The 24,173-nt window shown below is 38.9% G+C and overlaps 2 protein-coding genes across 2 annotated transcripts in view; one reads left to right on the top strand and one right to left on the bottom strand.

Moving 5' to 3' along the window:
• Window positions 1–509, bottom strand: part of LOC103142855 (sodium- and chloride-dependent GABA transporter ine) — a 9,949-nt gene extending 9,440 nt beyond the window's left edge. The window contains exon 1 of the mRNA XM_007559130.2: window positions 28–509. The gene's annotated coding sequence lies outside the window, so the exon portion shown is untranslated. The remainder of the gene's footprint in view (window positions 1–27) is intronic.
• Window positions 510–2,039: 1,530 nt separating this feature from the next.
• limk2 (LIM domain kinase 2) lies at window positions 2,040–23,566 on the top strand. The gene is made up of 16 exons (XM_007559129.2): window positions 2,040–2,433; window positions 2,702–2,792; window positions 10,770–10,905; window positions 14,817–14,926; window positions 15,702–15,887; window positions 16,086–16,191; window positions 17,273–17,487; window positions 17,585–17,765; window positions 17,855–17,941; window positions 18,242–18,373; window positions 19,135–19,191; window positions 19,333–19,398; window positions 19,749–19,923; window positions 20,056–20,111; window positions 20,225–20,382; window positions 21,378–23,566. Exons 1-16 carry the CDS (start codon window positions 2,343–2,345, stop codon window positions 21,583–21,585), a joined length of 2,055 nt encoding a protein of 684 aa, XP_007559191.1. The 5' UTR covers window positions 2,040–2,342; the 3' UTR covers window positions 21,586–23,566.
• The last annotated feature ends 607 nt before the right edge of the window (window positions 23,567–24,173 follow it).

The raw sequence follows: 24,173 nt of genomic DNA, 5'->3' as shown, positions 1-24,173 counted from the left end.
TATGTAACGACCGCAGGCGGCCTTAACCTAACCGACTTCACCGATCAGCGAATCTGTTTGCAACGAGAGGTGCGCAAGGCACGCCTTTTTCAAAATAAAAGCCTCTGCCTGCTCTACAGTGTTACATGACCCAACCAGGTGTTACATAGGTTCTATAACCTTCAGATTATGTGACTGTGGAGGCGATTTTAAGAAACTAAAATAGAGATTTTCACGTATTTTGACGAAAATGCCACCATTTTAATACTATATAATAACAACTCCTTTGTCATTAAACTGACTTAGAGGGCCCTCTTTCACTTAATGCCCATATACACAGACTGAATTGATCATCCCAGAATTTACACAGACAGCCTTATACACTATTTCACAACCAGGTGAAAAGTACAGTGAAGTTACACATTAATGTGAGATGAACGAGTACAAGACAATAAATACATGTGCGTCACATTTTTACTGCTCTTTGCAGTTCTAATTTATGTATAGCGTTGTGCACGCAAACTACAAGCTTATTTGTAGTTTGTGGGTAAAACTGTGCCAAACTGTAAACAATATCATCAGAATCACCTCAGAACTGTTCAGTTTGGAGACATTTTCAGTAAAGAATCATAAGGAAATGAATAACATTTGCTTCACAGATTTTGACAACTATAGTTCAACATTTTTGTCTGTACTGACTAAAGCAGTTAGATTAGGAGTTTTCGTTTGAAAGGGAATGACTTAGTGTTGATAATATAGCCAACTTCAATTTTTCCACAAGGTTTTATTTAAAGTGAATTTTCATCCTGAATGTGGCTGTAGAAATTGAAATTTAAAACTGTGGTTCTTCAACATTTCACATAGGGTGACGCTGTTTTTTAATTTCGCCCTTAACAGTTTGAATAAGGACTTATCCTTATTCAAAAACTATTTTTGCCCATACACTCAGACCTTCTGTCACTTTTGAATACCTAGTTAAGATAATATGTGAGATGACACAGTAGAATCCAAAGATAGTCTACACGTGCTTCTTAAAAGCTGATGACGATAGTACTGCTGATAAAGTCATGGTTGTCAGAGACAAGGTGCAGATAGCTGCTTGAATGATGCACGTTGAAGTGTTTTAACAAAAAAAAAAATACATATGAATAGGATTTGATGCATGGGCAAAATGACAGCAAAAGAACAAAAATCATGATTCAGCAACTAACAGTGAAAAATCAGGAATTTAAATACAGAGTCAGGGAGGTAGAGTGACCAGATAAACTAATCCAGTGGTTCCCAAACTTTTTCTTCTGCGCCCCCCCAGTGGTTTCCAAACGTATTCTGCTGATAAAAGTGACAGAGGACACACATATGGGAAGTGTGGAAGCCTCTACTGTATCAAATTAACATAGGAATAACAGAGAGTTGGCCATTCTAAGGTAAAAACCCAGCACAGTGGTCATGTTTTTTTTTTTTTCATCCAGACGGCTTCCCGCGCCCCCCTGCAATGACACGGCGCCCCCCTAGGGGGCGCGCCCCACAGTTTGGGAACCTCTGAACTAATCAGTGGAAATGTAGCATACTAGTGGAAGGGTAAACAGCAGGGAAACTGAGGGAGAGACTAATTAAAACAGAGGCTCTTTTAACCAAAAGAAGAAAAAACCACTTCATCTAAGAAAAATACATTTACACATAAAAGAAACAGAGCTCAAGAATAAACTAATAAACTAAACCCAAATGTATTAACTAATATGGCAACACCCAAACAACAAAAATAAACAAACTGAAATGATTTGAATATGGCAAGACATATGGAAATGGCCTGTACTTGTCCAGTGTTTTATCAAGTCCAGATGACCCCAAAGCGCTTCACACTTCATTCAGTGATTCACACATTAAAGAAGACACATTTTCCACAAGGAAATGATCAAACATAATCAAAAACCCAAGACGCAGACACTCAAAGACTGTGACAAATAATGTCGAACTCTACCCTACATTTACTCCCTAAGAAAAAAACTATTATTCATAATACTCGGTATATTTCATGTGGGTGTTTGCTTGTATATCTTCAGTGTGTGGCATTACTGTCACATGGCCTTTAGATGGCGTCGATGACCCTCGTTTTCACATTTTGTCTCCAGTTTTGAGCCCTTTTCTGCCTCCAGGTGCTGCAGCTGAGCCTTTCCGCTCTCCGTACAGGAATGTGGCGACCGCATTACGTCACTTGTCCTGCCAGCAAGCGAGAAAAGCAGCTCCGTCCACCAGGAATTTGGTCTTTGTATTTGTGCGCAGCTTTAAAGGGGGGGAATTAGTGATTTTCCTGCTGATGTATTCAGAGCTGAGTGGAGGTCTGGGATGTAAACGAGAGGCGACTCATGACAGCTCCGCTGCTGCAGAATGAGAAGCTTGTAGACGGAGCACAAATCTCGACGACGCTCTCGGTAGAGTCGATGGAGGAACCAGAAAGTAAGGAGTGCTTTCAGGTTATTCTATAATGAGGCGAGGTTGTTTTTGTTTTACTGGAGCTAACCGTTTGTAGCGCTTTACAAATAGGAGCCACTTTTTAATTCATACTCTTTTCTACGTTTTTTTTTTATTTATTTATTTTATTTTTAGGCTTCGGTGGCGTGGACAGGGGTTGATTGAATTGAACTCGGCTTCTTTTGTTACTAATTTTAGACAGTTTTTCTCTCTCACTTCTCAAGCATTGACTGAACACTTGCTTTTTTTGCAGGTAACTGTTATTGTGCGGGCTGTGGAGGAAAAATTCAAGACTCATTCCAGATGAAGGTCCTTCAGGATACCTGGCACAACGCCTGCTTTCAGTAAGTGATCCCAGGTTAGGGATTTTTTTTTATTTTATTTTTTTTGGGACACGCCCATGCAACCTTGAGCTCGGGTTTAGTCTCAGCAAAAAAAAAAAAAAAGTAGAAAAGCTTTTAAACCTTTTATAACGTAGATGATCCCCGAACCCGCTTGTATTTGTGCACAACCCCCAGACATTCCTGTCGGTGTCACAGAGCAGGGCTGGTGATGGTCCTGCTCTTCTGGAGGACTTTGTCCTTGTGTACTGAGGCTTAATGATTGCCTGAGTGGTGATGCTGCTCAAACCTCTCTGGCCCTCACAGCTCAGGGTGTGTGTGTTTGGGGCAGTGAACCTACACGCACAGGTGAATACCTCACATGCCTACCTGATGTAACTCTCCACAGGGTTTCTCCCTTTAGTTAACAATTGATGTTCATATGTTTCCTCCTGATGATGATATGCTTTGTTGTTTTGAATTTGCATTTGAAAAGCAAAAAAAAAAAAACATTTGTTTGACTAATTTAAGAAAACTACACTAATGCAAACCAGAGTCCTCTTGCATGTTTGAGACGTTAAAAGGGAATACATTTTTACAGGTGAATGTGCTGTTTCGGTGCTGCAGTGAAAATATAATTATTTTGTGTTGTGTAACTTGTGTACACCAATATTTCAACCCTTTTTCCACTTCAAACGTTTTCAGTTGTAAGATTAACCTTTAAGGATTTTTTTCTTACCATTATTAAAAGAGAGGACAGTGCACATTAAAAAAGAGAAAAACTCTATAAAAGATTGACATAACCGGATGATTTTGATGTGGTTCTAGTCATTATGAAGTACCAGTAATCTCAGTTTCTAGCACAAATGCTCAGTCCCATGTATTCCCTGCTTAATTGTTTTTTTTTGTGTGTGTAATTTCAGCAACATTTCACTGTGATATTTTGATAAACTTGTTTTGATCCAAGTTTGCTGTTTATTTTCAATTCTAATGGATTAAGTCAGTGACACAGCTTTCAATTTAGCTTTAGCTAGAAATATCTTCTCCCTTCTTCACATACTAATGAGCCTTCACTGCATGTATTTCTGTTAAAATACAAAAAACAAAAAAACTCATTAAATATTAACTTTCAAGACAACATGACTAAAATTAACACAAAATATTTGTTTAAAAGTAGCCTGGTGTGGAAAACAACTTTGTGAGAAGATGTTTAATTCAGATATTTAAGTCAGATTGGAACCCCGCAAAAATATCTGCAATCTTTAGAATGACTTTAATCTAACTTATCACTAATCACTAACCTTTCACAATATATATATATATATTTTTTTTTACCTAACAAGCAATATAATATTGCCCATCCCTTGAAAGCATGTTTATTTTATTTTAAATAAACTGACCCACCGGTTTTTCTGGTTTTCCTTGAAAAATACTTTTCCTTTTTCTCTGCAGTTTCATGATACCACAAGTCCATCAAGCTTAAAAGAAAATAAATCCAAATAATAAAAATTTCCGCACAAAAAAAAATAAAAGCTAAAATTGTGTTGAACACCAAATTAACCAATTTCAACAGCAGATAAAAATTTTGAGATATCTTTTTGTACCTTTATGCATGCAGTAAATTCTTCACCACATTTTTATTTTAGGGCTAAAAAAACAGCATCTTGTTACTGAAATTGCTCTACGATTATATACAAATAATGTTTGTCACTTTATTGAAATAATTAAAATTGTTACATTCAAAAACTTAAGACAGGAGTTTTACTTAAGTTGAATTTTAGTGTCCTCGCATACACTTTAAAGATACCGACTCTGCAGTAACAAATTAAACCTCTTATCTCATTCAAATGACCTGACACCGTTACATTGCAACTCACCTCTTTTATTTGTACTTAATACCTAGATTCTCCCCCGTCCCCCACTCTGTCTTTAAGCTGCATTTCTAAAAAAAAAGAAGTTGCAGAGCTGACATGCTTTGCATGTGTGTTTGTAACTCGGCACCTTCGTAAACTGACACCCTTATCTCTGGTGGCATTCTTTGCCAGACAATGCGTCTTAAGAAAGCAAAATAAAACGTGTCCTTGCTGAAAGAATATGCAGTGTGTTTTCTTTTTTTCCATTGTCCACATGTTGCCTGCCACTTTGCCCTATTCGCACCTCCACCTTGTGTAACATTCTTGTGAGCGAACGTCACTCCTGTTCCAGTAAACCTGGTGGTGTTACTGAGTCCCATAGGTAACACTACATTAGCCTGTGCTGCACATTCCTAGACAGCGATTCAGATCTGTGAATTGCTGTTTCAGACACCACCAAAGTCCTTTTTTTTTTTCTTTTTTTTTCTTTTTCTTTTTTCTTTAACAAAGCAACCCACTTAGCTTTTGTTCCTCACTTTGTGTGCAGTGCTGGAGATCTTATCGAAGCTTGCCACAGTACAGGGTGGAGCTGCTTGGCCTTCTTAATTCACCTTCATTTCTTTCTTCTGCTGTATACAATTTCAAAGATGGAAGCTTCTGTTAACATGCAGAGACATTTTCCACCACTGTATTACAAAAAGAAAAGTGTTTATATCCTAATCTTCCTTCTGCAGGTAAGCGTGTAGAGGTTGAATGGGATTGCTGATGAACACAATATCTCTGGAAAGTCAAGAAATGAATGATCCGCATTTTGCCTGTTGCATGTGTTGGACTTATTGGAATCCTTGTGACTTTGCTGCGGTATAAACCAAATATGTTTCTTACAGCTAGAACAAGCTTTTTCTTTCATACATGCCAATTAAAATCACTGGTGACAGATCGATCTTCATCTGAGGCTAACGAAGTCGTTTGGGGATGAACGATGCCCTGAAATGACGTTACAGTGTAGGACATTTGCAGATGTTTTAAGCTCCATTGGTCACGTCTCTCCCTCCAAATACAAGCAGGAATGTGGGTTTTAGGAAATGAGTAATGTTTGCTTTGTAGTGTTTGTGCAGCAATGTCAATGCCATTGTTTGCCTTAGAGCCACCTGAATTAATGTTCTCTGCCATCCATTCAGCAGTGTGTGGATGAAGGATTCAGGTGTTTTTATGACACTTGCATCATCTCATTCAGGCATTATGTGGACATAATTACACAGTGTTTGTTTTATGGGGAAGTGATTTCTCCTTTTTTCTGTTGACACTTGACATCATATTTTCCTCATTTTAATTTACCTTTTGTCCCGTCTGACAATTTAAGTATCACCTGGTAACTCCAATCCAGGCTGACCTGCGACGCTGTCCTAAATGCATTTGTTTTAACAGGACCGTTTTAGGGTGATGATAAACCACTAAGGATAGATTATCATGTAAAGAGACTTTTTTAGCCTATTTATAAAAATCGTAACCGTCTAAAGTCTCATGTCAAAGAATCGTAACCAGCACAAGTTCACTACAGCGGGATATTCAAAGCTAACCGTTTGGACCCACTGGAATGTCTTTTTTCCTTCCTCACACAATGTGGTTCAATCTTCATCCATAAACAATGGTTCTTTTCATGTCTGCATTGAACATGCAAACTAATCACTCACAAGGCAGAAAAAGGATGTGAATGTTATTAAAAGATACTTCAAGTCTGATGTTCCAATTAAGGACGTTTAGAAATGTGAGCTTTCAAAGAAGCTCCTTCAGACACATGATGGGGCCTAAAACCTGGATTGCTGCTGAAGCTGCTGTTTTTAAGTTCGACTGGATAATTTGAATCATTGGACTTTAGAAGGACCCTTACTGAGGTATGAGGCAGGATGTTCATTAGCCCATCACGAGGCAGGCTTTCTAAACAATAGAAATTCTTACTCAGGTTTCCAGAAAACCACGAAACAGTCACAATTTCCCACCAACAGCTTGAGATAAGGTTCAATGGAAAATTATGCTGTTTGTAGGATAAGAGCTCGCCTTATGAACTCATATTCTTGGTACGTCTATTAACGCACAAGGGAGAGGGAGAATCATGCTGTGGGAGGCTTTGTATCCTGTCGTCACCAAGGAAGAGTCATTTAAAAATGTTATGTTGAAATACTGCAGAATTAAAATGTGTTTATGTGAAAACCCAAAATTATGCTAAATAGAAAATTAGGACATCAGATGAATAAAAGTAACAAAACTTTCCAGGTCGCAGCTTTATATTTCTGTTACTTATGTTCACTTTAATTGATATTGCGTAATATTCTAGGTTTTCTGAGAAACTGAATTCTGGATTTCAATTAGCCGTATGCTAAATTGATCAGCATTAGCAAAATGAAATACTTGAAATATCTTACTATGAATATAATGCATCTATCTAATAAATTAATTTTACTTTTTTTAATAGTTAATTATTAGATCTAAGTAGGGATGTTGTAAATATTTGTTTTTAGATTTTGAGCATTCTACCCATTACTCTGGCAATTAATTGAGTAATCAAATAAAAAAAAATGGATAAAATTAAATATTGGTAAATACTGCCCTAACAGTATAAATATCGGATATCAACATCAGCTCAAATTTACATATGTGTGCATCCCTAACAATTACTTTTCTGTAGTTTAAAAATTTAAATCACAACAATAGTTCACTTTTTAAGCTAACCTGGACAAAATTATGCTAAATTATGTTCAGCTTAATAATAAAGCAGCAGACTCACAGAGACACTTATTAAAAAAAAATGTCTATACTCAAGCTTTTAGTTTAAGTATTGATCCTCAGTCAATTTAATAGATTAACTCACTTTTCCCAGCCATTTGTAACTTTTGTGACCATGTGTGTGTGTGACCAGATTTGGCGGCTTTGTTACACACATAAACATATATACCGCCACAATGCGCTCTGCCATCCATTTGATGCGACCAGGACGGTAGGAAATGCTTTTCCTTGTTTGTCCATAAAGCTACATTTATGCTAAGAATCAGCTACAGCAGCCTGCTGTGAGTCTCCACTGTACCTGCATGCACACACTAAGAAAGGAGGAGAAAGGCATCGCACCAGTCATTTTAAGGATGCCTATTGAAAAAAACAATAAAAGCCAGACATTATCAATCAATGGATTCCCCCCTGATTCTCCAGACTGAACTTGAAAATTGGACATGTTATGTTGCTAGCACTTAGCAACTCATAGACAGAAGTGAAAATGTTGCGTGACGCAAATAATCGCCCGGCCGGAACATGGCGTATTAAATAGTAATGAAGCTCGGAGTTTTAATAATCAAATCATTCAAGGAGTCGTTGCAGCTCTACACCTAAGTAAAAATGAGAGAGTATACCTGGTCATTGTACTTTATTCTTTATTAGCATCTATTAAAACTATCCATTGGAAAGTTTGCGAGTTGTAAAATCTAAAGTTAAACTAGTTTTCCATCTTCTACTGAGAACTAAAAGTACTGGAGAAATGCTTCAGAAAAATGTATAGCTTTTCTTTATTTGGGCTGCACACATGTGAACTTTCAAAGTTTTACAAACGTTTTTATTTGATGCCAGCTGTTCTGTCCAAGTCATTGCATTTACTGGTACTAAAATTAAACAATTTTTGGCCCCTTTTCACTTACATCAGATGCTTGGCCTTTAAAACAGCTGCAACCGCAGCCATTATTACTCACGCAGCCTTCACCTCAGCAAACTTTGTTCTCCGTTTTTGACTCATCAAATCACAGCGAGTTGTCTGAAGCCGTAGTCATTTTGCTGACCTCTGGTTTATCTTCAACGTTTTTTCTTCACATTTTTTCTGGAAGCAGTAACACTTGTGTCTCTGCATGTTGACGCTTTGCTGTTCTGTCTGCCAGAGAGCCAGTGTTTTTTTTTTTCCCAGTTCCCTGCATTTCTCTCTGCAGTCGAAACAAAACCATGTGTTCCTCCGTCTGCAGGACAGCTCCTTCTAAAGTAAAGCCAGATAACTCTGAAATATCTGGATGTGGTGCCAAAGTCAATAATCCGGGATCAACCATACCTACAGTACAGAAAGCAACGTGATGTGCGGCTGTCACATGTAGGCTGCTGAAAACTCAAAAAACAATGTGAAAATGCTGATAACCTATGCTGACTTGCATGAGGGATCAATTAGGATTCCTTTCACTCTTAAGAAAATGTTTAATTATTCTGCACATTGACTATATGCCCACCTAAATTAAAGAAAGTTGTCAATCAGAAGGTCACTACAGTTTATATTTGCAAACCGTCCCGAAGGCCTTGACGTGTACTAAATACTAGTTGCTCTTTTTGGTCTTTTTGTTTCATTTCACCATTGGGAGTTTATGGCATACGATGCTATTTGTTTGCCTGCAAGCTGTGACCTAAATCTTAGACTTCTTTCAGCATAATGTGGCAGGATTTCATAGAAACCACAGTGGGAGGGTCAAGGTTGAAGAATAAAAGCAAAACTTAAATGAAGGCAACAACAATGGAAACCTCACAGCAGACTTTTCAATAACGCAAAACTCCAGCGAGGCAGTTTCCTCCATGATTTACATAATCGGTGCTGCTTGATTGAGGAAATGCTTTTAGACTGTAAGCACTTCCTAGTTTGGGGCATCTTCTGCATTCCTTCCTCTGAACATTTTGTCACTAGGTTGTTGTCATTAAAGTTCCTTTTACTGTGCCAAGCTTCACCTCAGGTGACAGACTAATCAGCAGCTGAAGCAGTCAGCAGAAATCCAAGTAAACATTTGGATCGGTATGTGTTGATCTTATTGGGTTGGGAAATGTTTCTCCTTAATTGCGAAGGGATTTGACAAAAGAGGATCTTACCCAAGAGAATATAGTCCAAACTTGTGCCAGAAGTATTTTAATGGTTTACTTTGCATGTCTTGGCCTAAAGGTTAACAGATGGTTTTTCAGTGTTTACATTGACCAAGATAAGGAAAAGAACAGCGATGTACAGCTGTAAGCAAAAAAAACAAAAAAAACAAAACAATAAACAGCAGGGTGATCTGCAGACTTTGTCCTTGTGGATACATGTTTTTTTTGCCTACCTAGTGCTTTGGGGGTTTTCTGTCTCGCTTCTTATTTTATGAAAAGTTTAATCTTTTCAAGGTTCTAGAATCATTCTACACCTTTAGTGGACAAAGGATTAATTTTAATCAGCTTCATGGGTGGAACGACTCCGCAAAGCTAAAATAACAGCAGCCATGCAAGTTCCTACACATCCCAGAGACAAAATGTATCTAAGCCTTTTCGAGCAAAAAGGCGTAGATGCATGTTCTTATTCTCGGGAACAGTCTGAGTGTATATGTACCAGCTCCGTTCTGTCCTGTACATTACGAACAACACTTGAGCAACAGGCTGCAAAAAGTGTTATTATATCTGTGTTTTGCAATTATTTAAAGTGCAACCATTCTGTAAATGTTTCTTCTGTGACAGGGTCTCTTTGCTCTAATTATAAGCTCAATCAATGAAAGCCAATCAAATTTGAGGATCCCTGTTAAAATTTGAAACATTTCTGTGAGAGTGTGTGATTAATTAAAAGTGTTTTTATTGATAAAAAAAAGGCTGTGTTTTGCATATATCAAGAAAAAGAGGGACTTTGGTCCCAAAAACAAAGACTTGAGGCTAGATTTGAACTTATCCACAAGAATGACTTGTGGATAATTTGTGATGGGATCCTTGGCGATCTGAAACCAAGTATTTTAGTGGTTCGGGTTGAATAAGTATCCCATCATCCATCCACAATCTTGGGTTTTCTATTTAAACCCTGATTTAAATAGCAACCTCTACATTGAAGTTTTTGTAAACTTTTGTTTTTATACTTGTGAAATTTGCTAAAAATCAATTAGCGCGCTGCTGGTTTAAAACATAGACTTTCATTGTGAACATGTGTAGAAACCCTGTTCTAGACATGTTTGATCGCAGTGGATTGCCAATCTAACGAAAGACAGATACATTTTTAAAGATTTTTTTTGCTTTTAGCTTCCCAGAGGGGGAAAAAAAAACAGACTGTACAGTTGTACGGTGTAGAAGATCCTGCATCTCTTGTCCTGCTTTGATTTCTGCAGCTGTCTGACTGTCTTTGTCTTTCCAGATGCTCTGTCTGCTCTGACAACCTCACTAACTGGTACTATGAGAAGGATGGCAAGCTGTACTGTCAGAAACACTACTGGGAGAAGTTTGGGGAGCTCTGTCACGGCTGTTCGCTGCTCATGACAGGACCTGCCATGGTAAGTCCGTTATTATTATTTTTACATTTTTTTACTGGTATCTCTTTACAAGAGATGCCAGCCTGTTATCACAAACTGTCTTGAGACGGTGTTTTTGCAGAAACTGTCTATTCATCTTGAAGTTTGTAAGCAGTTTTATTTTTATTTTTTGGGGGGGGGAGTTGAAAAGCTCTTTATGAATTTAACAATGAGAGCATCTAACAGTCACAACAGAATCGAGGTGTAAGTGCTGGAGGTTTTTTTTTTTTATTTTTATTTAACCTCCTAAAAGGGACTAAAAGTATATATTTTTGTATAACTACCAATGTCTTACAAACCCAGGAGTTTTTATTGGTTTCTTGGCATGGTGACCTAATCTGAAATTTAAATCTAAAGCCAATAGTTCTGATTTAATTATGTTATTTTATGCAGGAATCTCACAGATGTCAGTCCACTTTTCTTATTTGTGGGATTTTTTCCCCCCCTTTTGCTTGAACTGCTGACGAGAGGCCAGCTCTTTATTTTTTGTGAATGTGGTCTAATTATTCGAGTGAGTATGTTGGTAAATGTAAATCTGAAGCAGTTTGGGAGCACTCCAGGGCAGGAAGGACTGAGAGATGTGGAGACTCGAGCCAAACTCTGCTCTTGATTCAGTTTTAGCTTTTCTCTTTTTTTCATGCTGGTTAAAAAATAGCCTAAATATCGTTCTGGTGTAAATACTAATAACAGATGGTAAAAGGAAAATGATTACAGATGGCATTTGAACTACTCTAGACTATATAGAGTAGTTCAAACCTCACTCTGTTTCTTCAGCTCACTCATCAGGTTTCTATTGTATTTGTGTTTTGGGATTGAAGCGGACATGCTTTTGTCTCTGTTGAGTTTCTATGTTGATCTAATCAAATGTTTTGGATCATTAACCTGCTGAGAGGCTTGATAAGACTCGATAACGACCCATTTTCAGTGTGTTGGCGCAGTGAGATTACTGCAAAAACAGATTAATTCATTTTAGTAATGTTCTTTTCTATATTGGCAAATAAATAAATATTTAATAAGAAAAGATACACTCAGTGTTAAAAATAAAATAGATTTTTTTTAGGGAAATAGTTTTAGATTTACATGGCAAGTGAAACCATCAATAAATGCTGATTATTCTTTTTAAGGCTCAATTTGATGCTTTTTAAAAAAAATAAAAATCTTTTAAGAGAGCTTTAGGTTGGACCTGTGTGTAGTTAAACTCTCTAACTTTTGCAAACAGAAAAAAAAAGGCATCAAAGATTTACAAACTGTAATTTAAACGATAAGCACTTGAAAGGTTTTAAAGTAGTGTTGATCTAATTTGGATCAGAAATTAACTGCAACGCTGAGTGTGTGCATAATAAAACACAAGCAGCCAATTTGTTTTGCCCTCAATCTATGGACATCTATGAAAACAAATTTCACACAGCCTGTGTCGCGCTCCAGTTTTATTTTTCTGGTAGACCTTATTAGTGAGAAGCTTTTGTTTTTCAGCTGTGAACGATACTTGTTTTTGGCCCGCTGCTGAATCGTGCAGAAGGGGGCTCTGCATAGACTTGTGAATTAGTTTTCCCCCCCTGGAGGCCCCTCTCTGCTCCTTCTCTGTACAGAAGTTCTCCACGGTTCACTTCCCCACATGCAGAATCGAGTGGGAAAGCACCAGAACATGCGGCGGTTTTGGAGCATGTTGGAGTCCAGTGTGGCGAGAAGCTCTGTTAATATTACCCACAGTTATGATGACGTGCATAGATGGCTTTTTAGAGATCCAATATCAGAATTTGACAGAGTAAACGGTGCTCGCTTCAAACCAGACAAGAGTCAATAAATAAGTAAGCAGTAAACGTCCTTCAGCTGGAAGCTTCTGCTGCTAGACACAAACAAGGTCACCCAGCTAACATGCGGTCAGACTGACGTTTTCTTTCTGCCACCAAGCAACAGGCAGAGTGTTTTTTCTTTCTTTTTTTTTTTTTTTTTACATTGTGCCGTTGGCGTCCGGCTTCATCAGCTTCACCGAGCGTTTTTTGGCAGGACTGAACTGGCACCGCGGCCGATCGGCCAGACAGAAAAGCATTGTGGTCCAGGAGCAGAGGAGGCTCGTACAAAGCTGCTTCTGCTGCTGCTGCATGTTCGGCATCCCAGCCCAGAACACAACTGCTCTTGTTCTAGTTTGTTTGTTTATTGATGAAATTGGATTTTTTTATTTTTTTTTTCCCTTCTTAAGCAGTTTTCGGGATCAGTTTATGAAGTTCTGCTCTGTTGCTACATTCGTCTGTTGTCTTGCGTCTCACTGTTTAGGCCCGGGGCAGGGCGTAACCGAGGGGGGGTGGTTTTGTTTTTGTGCTCAAAGGTGAGGAGTTACAGACGAGCTCAGGAGATGTCACAATCGTTTTTGTCGACATCACCTTCAGGCAGCTGGGAATCCTTTTCCAGCACAGACGAAATGACTCACGACTACAGAACATGTTGGAAAAATACCACAAACTTGTCTGTGCTCAAGTTTCAGGTAGATGTGAATAGTCGAGCAAAAAAGGAATGATTTAGATTTTTGTTTTTGAGCATGCCCCTCCAGCACAAAGCAGCACACATGAAGATGGGAAAACTTAGGAATGTTCTGAAAAAGCTTTAATATTCATTACACTGTGTGGAAAACTTATTTTGTCTGCAAATATGTCGATTGTATCTATGACTTCATGATGCATAGATTAATCTGAAATTAGTAATTGTTGCAAATGTTTTAATATCACTTAATCTTTTGCACATTTATTCACTTCACAACCACCAACTTCCCTATATTTTATTTAGATTTTTATATAATAAATCCGGATAACTAAATCCAAAACAGAATTGTAAAGCAGGAGAAAACGGATGCAGTTTTCCTATTTTTTTCCACAATAAAGAACCTGTAGTGTTCAATCTAAAAAATGTCGCTTCTTTTCGTCCAACAACGAAAATTCTCCTTTAGAAATTGGAAGACAACCAATTTCCTTTAGAGGTCACTTGAAAGCTGCTTCTAAAAAGTATTGAATCAGAGGGGCTGAATACAAGTAAACAAGTAAACTACATAAAACTACACATTTTATGTAGTTTTATTTCCAAAAAATATTAAAAACCACAATGTTTTTAACTTCACATTAATGTGCTTTTTTCTGTGCTCCTCTTGTCCTTTTACATAAAATCCCTATAAAATCTTTTTTTTTTTTTCATTTTGTTGTAACATGTAGGGATTAACAATATATCGTTATTGCACAACATGAACATAAAATTAATGTTTCTAGTGCAATAATGGTTTTCTATGTGTTACTAGCTCACACTATTCTATTCAGCTGCAGTAAATGCCCAAATCACAGAAGTGGGAAGAGGTCAAAGGTCACTGGGAGCATTGGAAGAACAGAGGAGAAAGAGACTAAGAAAAATCTGAATTTATTGCAGCTAATTTCTGCATCACAGTATTTACTAAAAATATCTCCATTGCAGGATTTTCTCATATCTTTGCGATTCAAATGGAGCAAATAGTTTTACAAGGCTCTGTATTTACTAAGCCCACTGCTTGCTCATGCGCCGGAACATTATCTCATCTTGCATGGGAGAGAAAGAGGGAAGACAGATGTTAAGAGAGCATGACATAAACTACTGAAAGGGAAATTGGTAAGTCATGTGCAGCAAGTGTCAGAGCGAGAGAAAGAGAGAGAGACATGAAAGCAGCAGTGAAACAAACAGCTCAGACCTGCCTGGATGACGTTGGAGCAAATTCCAGACAGGCTGAGAGTGAAGCAGGTGTTGCCGCTGTGTCACAGCTCAATCTGAGGGAGGGTTCACAGAGTCGCACACTTATTAATCACACGGCAGAGGATCTCGACGGATCGTTTTCTCTTCTGTCCTGCATGGGGCATCAGCTGGTTTGCTTCTGGTTGCAGGTGGCTGGAGAACACAAGTACCACCCCGAGTGTTTCGTGTGTCTGAGCTGCAAGGTGATCATCGAGGACCGGGACGCGTACGCCTTGGTCGAGAGGTCCAAACTCTATTGGTAAGTCTGTTTTACGTGGGTCTGGGAGATTTTAAGGGGTTGAAAGCAGAGTCGAAATCTAGGCTAATGACTGTGAAAGTGAAAGCTGGTGATTAAAAACATAAGATTGCTACATCATCTTTTGCAATATGTCTCCTTCCTCTACAGTGGATTTACTACAGTCCAGTTAAAGAATGCATCATTTGGAAGTTAATATTCCATGTCATAATTTAAACACCATTTGAAAAAGGTTGTTCAGTTGTATTTAAATATGTGACTCGTTTATTCCATAGAAAGGCTTGGCCATTAAACACTGATTTGATTGTGGTTTGTAGGGATGCATTCAAAGGTCAGTGGCACTCAACAACTGGAGATGCAGACCTTTAGTGTCATTGCGCTTTGACCTAGATGGGTTGAGCTGAAACAAAAAAAAAAGCAAAAAATCATGACGCTGCCATGATAAAGTTGATAACATATAACAATATATATATAATAATAATAAAATAACATTAAATGTAATATGCCTAATACTGTAATATATTTGTTAATTCTCATTGGCATCGTTTTTTCAATACATATTTGATTAAATATCGACATATTTTGTCAGTTAAGTTAAAGACTTCTTTAATAATCCTGCATTACAGGTTGCATGCATTATGCTTCATTTAGCATGAATCATCAGTCATGTTTCTCACGCCGAAATTAGATTTTTTTTTTTTTTTTTTACACACTTTTTGCTAATACTCCTAATTATTTCGAGCATTATTGGAACCATTTTCTTTTCCTGCTTTTGCAGTGGAAAGTGCTACAAGCAGGTAATCCTCACCCCCATGTTGGAGAAACGCTCACACGACTCGATATTGTACTCCCTGCCGCACACGGTGACGCTCATCTCGATGCCGTCGGCGGCTAACGGGAAGAGGGGATTCTCTGTGTCCGTGCTGAGGGACATGAACGGCGCGGCCAGCGTTCAAGTCAAAGAGTAAGTGGGAAACTGCTGGCGGCGGATCTGTGCGCCTGTGTCGCTGTTGCGTGAGTAATGCCTTTATGCGAGACATGATTATAGGTTTGGTGAACCGCTGCTGTGTGTGTGTGTGTGTGTGGAAGCGTGTCACGGCAAATGAGGTAGTGGTGGGAAGCTTGATGTTGATTTTAAGTCGCTCGCGTGTTCTTGCTTCAGGGTCAGAGGGATGCTTATCAGTCCAGAGGTGCGAAGTGCTATCCACGTTGGAGACAGGATCTTGGAGATCAATGGACTGCCTGTTGGGACGCTGATGGAGAAAGAGGTGAGCTTTTATTTTATTTTAAATAACACCAGTCCTGCTACGGTGTTGCAGAAACCGAAATGTTTCAAATCAAAGTTTCCTCATTAGCTTCATGCCTCAAGTGCATATTTCAAAGCCATGTTCTCATCTCGACGTGGATTTTTGCATTTCTCACATTCTTCCAACATTCTTGAGTTGGGAGAGGAAGACTTTTAAATGACTTAAAGGCTCATCCTCGAAACCTCCCCCTTCAGATATGCTCTTGTTTTGTTTTGGATATTGCTGATCTAGCCTGTTTTTCTTTTCTTTTCTTTTTTCTTTTTACCACTCATCAATATGGAGATTTTTTCCACAGGTTGCACTTTGTAGTTTTGCTGTGGCACAATAAACTGAAGGGAATCAAATTCTGACGCTAATATCTGACACGTCTTTTATTTTCCACTTTATTAAAATGCATATCAATTAAAACCTTCTGTTTTAATTGTTTTCTGGAAAGCTTAGAAACATCCTAATTTTAATTTGAGTAAATTTGTTCGGTTTATATTTTCCTTTTTATTTGAGTTCCTAGTAACTTTTGCTTAGTTTCTGTGGGGCCTTTACTCCACAATACTAGAGGGTCACGTGACATTATTAGCAAAATCAGTGACGACGTGATGAAAGCATGATGAGTCCACATCACCTGTGCTTCCAACTCTCTACTCCACTGCAGTTCAACTCCGACTAACTGGCTCGAAATATTACTGGCATGCAGAGTGTGACCTCATGTTCTTTTGAGTACATTTTCCACCAATGATTGCATTCCAAACGATCTTTTGTGTCATTTATGTTGCTTAGACTGAGAACGACAATGTATTTGTAATATTTTGTGCATCCCTGCTGCTACTTGTGGGCTGTTTTTGTCATGTCAGACTTGAATCTTATATAACGCTGTGGGGTGACATGACACATGTTCACTTTTAGTAATGGTGATTGCTCGCGTGTTGCATAAAAAGAAAAAAAAAATGAAAACGGCATTAAAAACAACAAAAAAAATCCTGGAGTTTTGGTTCACGTTGCTTTGAGGAAAAGCTGTCCCAATCTTGCATGTCCTTTTCTCGTTAAGGTGTACGATCTGGTCCACCACACCAGTCACACGCTGCAGCTACTGATAGAGTACGACCCGGTGAGGCAGCGTATGGATCAGCTCCGACTGGGCTCGCCTGGGAACCAGCTGGGCGTCCCGGCCACGTCCCGCATGCGTCTGTCCTCGCCGTCCGACACGGTCCTGGAGAGGACAGACGAAGTTGACGATGGCATGCTGAAAAGGAGGTCTTTGAAGTACGCAGAGAGAGTCTAATATGCTTCCATCTTCCTTGTTTTTGGTCTGAGCCTACATGCCATTTGACTGTCTTTATCTGTCTTTTTTTTTTCCCAGGCGCAGTAACAGCATCTGCAAGTCCCCGAACTCCCTGAAAGAGGCGCCAATAATCACGAGAGACATCGGTCGCTCTGAATCCCTGAGATCCTCCAGCAGCTGCTCTCATCGCATTTTCCGACCCTGTGACCTCATCCACGGAGAAGTCCTAGGGAAGGGCTTTTTTGGACAGGCCATCAAGGTCAGCCTGCAGCTCCCGTCTCTTTTTTCCATTCAGCATTTCATCTCTTGCGCTCTTTAAACTTCAAATAATGCCTGCTTTCGTCTCAGGTGACTCACAAAGCCACTGGGGAGGTGATGGTGATGAAGGAGCTGATCCGTTGCGATGAGGAGACGCAGAAAACTTTTCTGCAGGAGGTGGGTAATGAGCAGCAGGAGGCCAGTGATTTCTCTCTCTCTCTCACACACACACACACGTCTGTGTTAAGATTCACAACTAAAAGCCACGCCGCTTGCTCCAACAATCGCCTCTTTGTACATTATTTTCAGGTTGTCACATTGCTCTGGTGGCAACTCATTAGTTTGACCCGCATTTAATCCTTTCTTCACACGTGCTAAGCTTTCCTCTGCTCAGAACTGATTAAAGGTAACTTGCTTATATTAATCAGGAACTTGTTTTGTTTTTTTTTTCTCGTCTACCACATGTCTGAATTTCAGGTCAAGGTAATGAGGAGCCTCGACCATCCACACGTCCTGAAGTTCATCGGTGTGCTGTACAAAGACAAGAGGCTGAATCTGATCACGGAGTTCATCGAAGGAGGAACTCTGAAGGACTTCATCAGAGACATGGTGAGTTAAACTTGTTTTTGTACAACCTTCATGCTTGGTACAGGCGCTCAGAGTGCAGGTGACCTGAAGTAAACTTCACCCTCCTACACAGATCTGGGCTCATTAATTGGCAGGTTTGGAAATCGGGAGGCTTAGATATGAGAAGGTTTTCCAGGGGAAAATTACCTCACCCTGCTGCCCTCCTCTGTCATGTCATGTGTTGTTTATGTTGTTTTTTTGTTTTTTGGGGGTTTTTCTTGCTTGAATTAGGAGTATGGTTTGTTTTTGAGCTCCTGATAACAAAGTTCAGAAAAGTCTGGAAAACTGCAGAATTCGGTTTACGTCTTTTCAAGGTCTGGATAAGGATAGAAAATAAAAAAGAATGTGGAAAAGTATTTGTCAAGTCCGCTGCCTAAAAGTTTAATCCATCCATCCATGCATTCACTCTTTCACCCGCCTACCCCTCGTTCTTGTCTGTCTTTTCTTCTAGGCTGCGTTTTTAAAGTCTGACAACCTTAAAATTATTAGCCAAAAATGTGTGGTGACCTGTCCTATTTATACTTTAAAACAAGTTTGATAATTCTGGAAATTTGTGTCTACGACAGATTAGATTTCTGTCATAAAAGCATATAGGAACACTTTTCATTGAGATGCATTTGACAAAGTATGCTTAAAAATTAGTGCAAGCTCTGTATTTACTTCATGTATGATGCCTCTAACAGTTTATTTGTTTTTGTCCTTTTTTTGTTGTTTGTTTGTTTGTTTTCACTCTGGACTCACAGGACACGTTTCCTTGGCAACAAAGAGTCAGTTTTGCAAAGAGCATCGCCTCTGGCATGGTGAGTTGTTTTCTTTGTTTTGCCTTGGGGTGAAATTGACCATTAAACATCAGTGATTTGATTACTAATTCTATTAAATTGTGAATGTGGCAGTGTAAATTATGTGATTCCTAAGAAATCAGTTTCCCTTTTTTCTCTTAGGCTTACCTTCATTCAATGAGCATCATCCACAGAGACCTCAACTCTCACAACTGCCTGGTTAAACTGGTAGGTGACGTCTGGCCGTCCTCTTTAACTTTGTTGACATTTGTTGCAGTTTTATGAAGAAAGCGGTATAAATAGAAAAACAATACATCATTGATTGTTAAAATACAGTGAAGAAGAAAACTACAATCATGTAGTAATTCTAAAAACGCCCCAGATATTTTACTTTGAAATTAGCTATGTGCAATCCCGTTTGTCATTCCTTGAAAGTTGCAGATTTTTTATTTTTTTTATTTATTTACTTGTATTTTTTTTTTAGCGTTCTGGTCGATACATTCACTGATCAGCTTTTTGTTTTTCAATCAGTCTTTCCAGTAAAAACCCAGTGAACATTTTGTTTCCTCTTTCAACAGGACAACACTGTAGTGGTTGCTGATTTTGGTCTGTCCCGACTCATCGTGGAGGAGAAAGTCAAACCTCCTCCGGAGAAACCTTCAACCAAGAAGAGGGTGTTGAGGCGCATTGACCGGAAGAAGCGGTATACCGTTGTTGGAAACCCTTACTGGATGGCTCCAGAAATGCTAAATGGTTAGTGACTTATTCCCAAAGGAAAACTAAAAAAAAAAAAAAAAATTAAATAATGTTTTAATTATGAGAGAAGAAGACAGTCGTGGGATCAAAGAGTGCATGTACTTTATTCTTTATTCGATGTCATTTTAGGTAAGCGCTATGACGAAAAGGTGGATATTTTCTCTTTTGGGATCGTTCTTTGCGAGGTAAGCTGCTGTTATTTCACATTTCCTTCTCCAGTTTGTTAAATACCTACTTGGCAAAGACATTCGACGTTTCTCGGCTGCCATGAAAAGATTTCATTTGCAATTCGATTCAGATTATCGGAAAAGTGTACGCAGACCCCGAGTGCCTCCCCAGGACGCTGGACTTTGGCCTGAATGTTGGCAAGTTTGTGGAGAAGTTTCTCCCTGAAGACTGTCCTCCAGCTTTCTTTCCCCTGGCTGTGGCCTGCTGCGACCTCACACCAGACAACCGGTGAGAGCTTCCTCTTAAGCTTACTTTTCAAGAAAACGGCACAAAACATATCAAACTTTGTTCCAAAATACTGTAGTATAACAACCGATCGGCCTTGGATAACTCAGTTGGTCCAGATTATTAAAATGCAACACCACAGATGCACACCACAGCATAACAACCAGGCAGGTCTACGTAGCTGACAGCTGTTGCAAAAAATGTTTTCATAGACATCAACTACCTAAAGTTTCGATGGATTCTTTGTAGTTTTTTTTTGTTTTTTTTAAATTAGTTTTTACTGTTTAGAGGATTTGACTTTATAGGTTAGTTTTAGAGAGAGACACTTGTTTAAAATGCTGCTTTCTGTAACTTCAAATAACAGTAGTAAGTCAAAATGTGTAATCATTGTGTAAGGCAGTATGTAACGTATCAAACCCGTTTTCACGCTTCTAGTAAAAGTTAAGAGCAAAACGACAAAAAGAAACGACTTCCAAATTTTAAGGAACAGTAAATGCAAATTATTCTGGAGCATCAAAAATGAGCCATGGAGTTTCCTCTTCTCCCCTGACGCTAAAGTCAGGTCTACTTAATGAACCTTGAAGCCTGCGTCAAAGAGCGTTTTATAGGGACTTCAGGAATTTAAAAGCATCCTTTGAAGCTAAAAACAGAACTAAAAAATGTGCTGCAGTATTGAAAAAATGTAATATAATAGGACTTTGCTCTAGCGTAACAAAAAAATATCAAGACAAAAAAAAAAAAAGAAAAAATTCAAGCATTTCACAAAACCGGTTTGTGTTTTGTTGCTGGGTTTTGTCTTGTGTCGTTGCACCTTGAGGCCGCAGCGGAGGAGAGAGAGAGAAAAACAAACAGTTTCACATGCCGTATGGACCTGCTTGCACACGGACTTGTCCCTGCTGCCAAATTGCTTCCTCGTGTTTTCTCTTAATCTCGTCGGGCTGGTTCTAACCTAAAACTCCTCACTGATCTTTTCTTTTCTCCTCCTCATCCTCCCATAGTCCATCCTTCCAGAAGCTGGAAGACTGGTTTGACGCCCTCTCGCTTTACCTGGAACTGGGAATCCCTCTGCCGGCTGAACTGGACGAACTCAATCAGAATCTGAGTCAACTGTACTGGCCCAAGGAACCGGTCCAGAGCTCAGAGGAGCCCGCCACACCAACGGCAGCCTCTCCAGACTGCACCAGCATGACGGACGATGGCACCTAGGACTTGTGCCTTTTTGACACGTAGCTCACTCATTCGCTCTCTGTGACGCCTCTTAACTACTGCACTAATTCTGTGGATGGGGGGGAAGAGGGAAACGGTGTTGAAACCGAGCCAAGTCAGAACTGGATAACCTGAGAGAGCTGGACCGGTTGTCCTGTTTTTTTGTTTTGTTTTTTTTTTAAACATAACTCTTGAGTGCCAGTGAACTGCAGTGAGAATGAAGAGACGCATTTCAAATTCCTAACTTTTGGTTGCTTATTTTTGTTACTGTCTCCATTTAAAAACACAGAGCAGTTCTTAATTTTAAAGTTCACTTAGTTGTAGCAACATAGGGGGGGGATCTGTCCTTGTGAACAGAGACCTTTATTAGGCATTTTTGTCTTTTTTTCTGGCTCTGATGGTGCTCAGTGTCTTGGGAACATGAATCCGTTCCACGCCTTAAAGAGGAGTTGCCCAACCTCAGCAAAACAAAACAAAGTTCTTTTGACAGTCAAATCACAGTGCAGGTGAGGATTGTTGGCACAGTCGTGTACAAATGTACTCTCCACGTGTACAAATGGAGAGAAAAAGAAAAGTAGTTCAGGATTGTGGAACAATTTCTGACAGACTTCTCAAGACATTTATAATTTCAACTGGAAACTGAGTCAAATTAGAAAATTTTTGATTTTATTTTATTTTTTTTAAGTCTGCCCCTGGGAGTAAATTTTTATTGAGTAGACATAAAACAACTATATATCTTTCCGTCTCTTGGGTTTCAGAATAGTGGGAGATGAAACAGTGCCCACAGAAAGACACTTAATGTCTGAAATTGGTTGAAAGGTGGTTAGAGTTGGGGTAACTTAGTCTGAGTTTCTTTACTCAGGCTAAATGTAGAGGGGAATCTGGGATAAAAAAAAGTTCACATTTCAACAGACTTTCTGGGTTAAATAAAGACAAAAAGTTACTGCACTCAAATAGCCATAAAAATGTGTACATTGATGCCCAGTGTTTAAAAATTGAAAATATGCCTCTAGCCTTCCAGCTGTGACCAGTCATTTATTTATTCCTATTATTGCTCATTTTATGAGCACTCATTTAGGAACAGAGGTGATGTCACACAGTGTGTGTGCGTGTGTGTGTGCTTTTCTCCACTAAATTTTAGATCCAGATCAGTTTCCATTTTAGCATTAACCATGAGAACATTAAAAAAATTATATTAACTCCTCTCTACTAAGATTAAAATCAGAAACCACTAAAATCATGCCTCTTTTAAACAAAACCAGTGACCTTTATTTTGGTCAATTTTTAGCTTATGTGAACTTATTTAATGCTTCGAAATCATTTATCAAAATGGTGCCTACTAGTGTTTTAGTGCTTTTTCTATTACATGTAAACTTTTTTTGTTTTTATTTATTTAGGATTTATATTTTTTTCTCTTGACATTTGACCAAGATTTTGTAATTTGACGGAACTGCATGGCTTTCTTTTGAAGCGTCTTTCCGTAAGATGTGTGGATGCCTGCAACACTGACCTGCACTGTGTGTGAACTCTGAAGATGATGCAAAACTATTTTGCTGCAGAAAAATCTGTACATGTTGAGATTTGTCATAAGACGGTGAAGATTCGTGTTTCTTCCAAGCTTCACTGATCTCAGTTTGTTTCTTTGTAGTCTAATGAATTCCACTAATTTTTCAGAATAATGAAGACTTCATCATTTTTGTTCTCTTTAGCAATTCAGGACAAAGGCTTCTGTTGGACATTATGAAACAAACTCTGTAAAGTGGGACTTGTGGTGTTTTTTCTTCTGAAGCAATGTAAATAGTGTATATGTGATACCTCTAATTGGATTGTGTAGATTTTTCTGGGTTTTTTTTTTATATATTAGACATTTCGACAGCATTTTGCTATCGCCAAGCAAGGTACTGAAGACCATTTGTAACCACTTTTATTTATATCTCTGTAGTGTTTCGTAAATAAAACTTCTGAACGTTGCTTTTTCAAACTGTCATCAGTCTGGGTTTTTTTTAAACTGAAGAAACTGAATTTTTTTTAGTTTTTCTCTTTATATATCCATCCATTCATTTTCTATACACCCTTGTCCCGAGTGGGGTCAGGAGGGCTGCTGGTGCCTATCTCTCCAGCGAACGTTTCGGGGAGAGGCGGAGTTACAACCTGGACAGGTTGACAGTATGTCGCAGGGCAACGCAGACAGACAGGACAAACAACCACACACTCACACCTTGAGACAAATTTAGAGAAACCAATTAACCGGATAGTCATGTTTTTGGACTGTGGGAGGAAGCCGGAGTACCCAGAGAGAACCCACGCGTTCACAGGGAGAACATTTAGAGAAACCAATTAACCGGATAGTCATGTTTTTGGACTGTGGGAGGAAGCCGGAGTACCCAGAGAGAACCCAGACGTTCACAGGGAGAACATGCAGCCCGTACTTGGAACCCGTTGCAAGTTTTTAGCCGTATGTAGCTTCCTGTTTTGCTTGTCTAGAGGCTAAAATGCTATTTTGTTTTTAGCAAAGGAGCTCAAACAGTCATGCCACAGATTCTGGCATATTTTGCCACAATTTTCCGCCACACGGTAATTACCAAAAA

The sequence above is a fragment of the Poecilia formosa genome, unplaced genomic scaffold (genome assembly GCF_000485575.1).
Source record: "Poecilia formosa unplaced genomic scaffold, Poecilia_formosa-5.1.2 Scaffold103, whole genome shotgun sequence".
Classification (NCBI taxonomy): domain Eukaryota; kingdom Metazoa; phylum Chordata; class Actinopteri; order Cyprinodontiformes; family Poeciliidae; genus Poecilia; species Poecilia formosa.
Note: the sequence above shows the minus strand (reverse complement) of the source record. Positions and strands in the feature narration are given on the sequence as shown.

What these genes read in the sequence shown, in the direction of transcription:
- limk2 (XM_007559129.2), top strand. Translation starts at nt 2,343, where the DNA reads ATGACAGCTCCGCTGCTGCAGAATGAGAAGCTTGTAGACGGAGCACAA. An exon ending in TGGCACAACGCCTGCTTTCA is followed by an intron (nt 2,793 to 10,769) that starts GTAAGTGATCCC and finishes TTGTCTTTCCAG; the next exon opens with ATGCTCTGTCTGCTCTGACA. An exon ending in AGAAAACTTTTCTGCAGGAG is followed by an intron (nt 17,942 to 18,241) that starts GTGGGTAATGAG and finishes TCTGAATTTCAG; the next exon opens with GTCAAGGTAATGAGGAGCCT.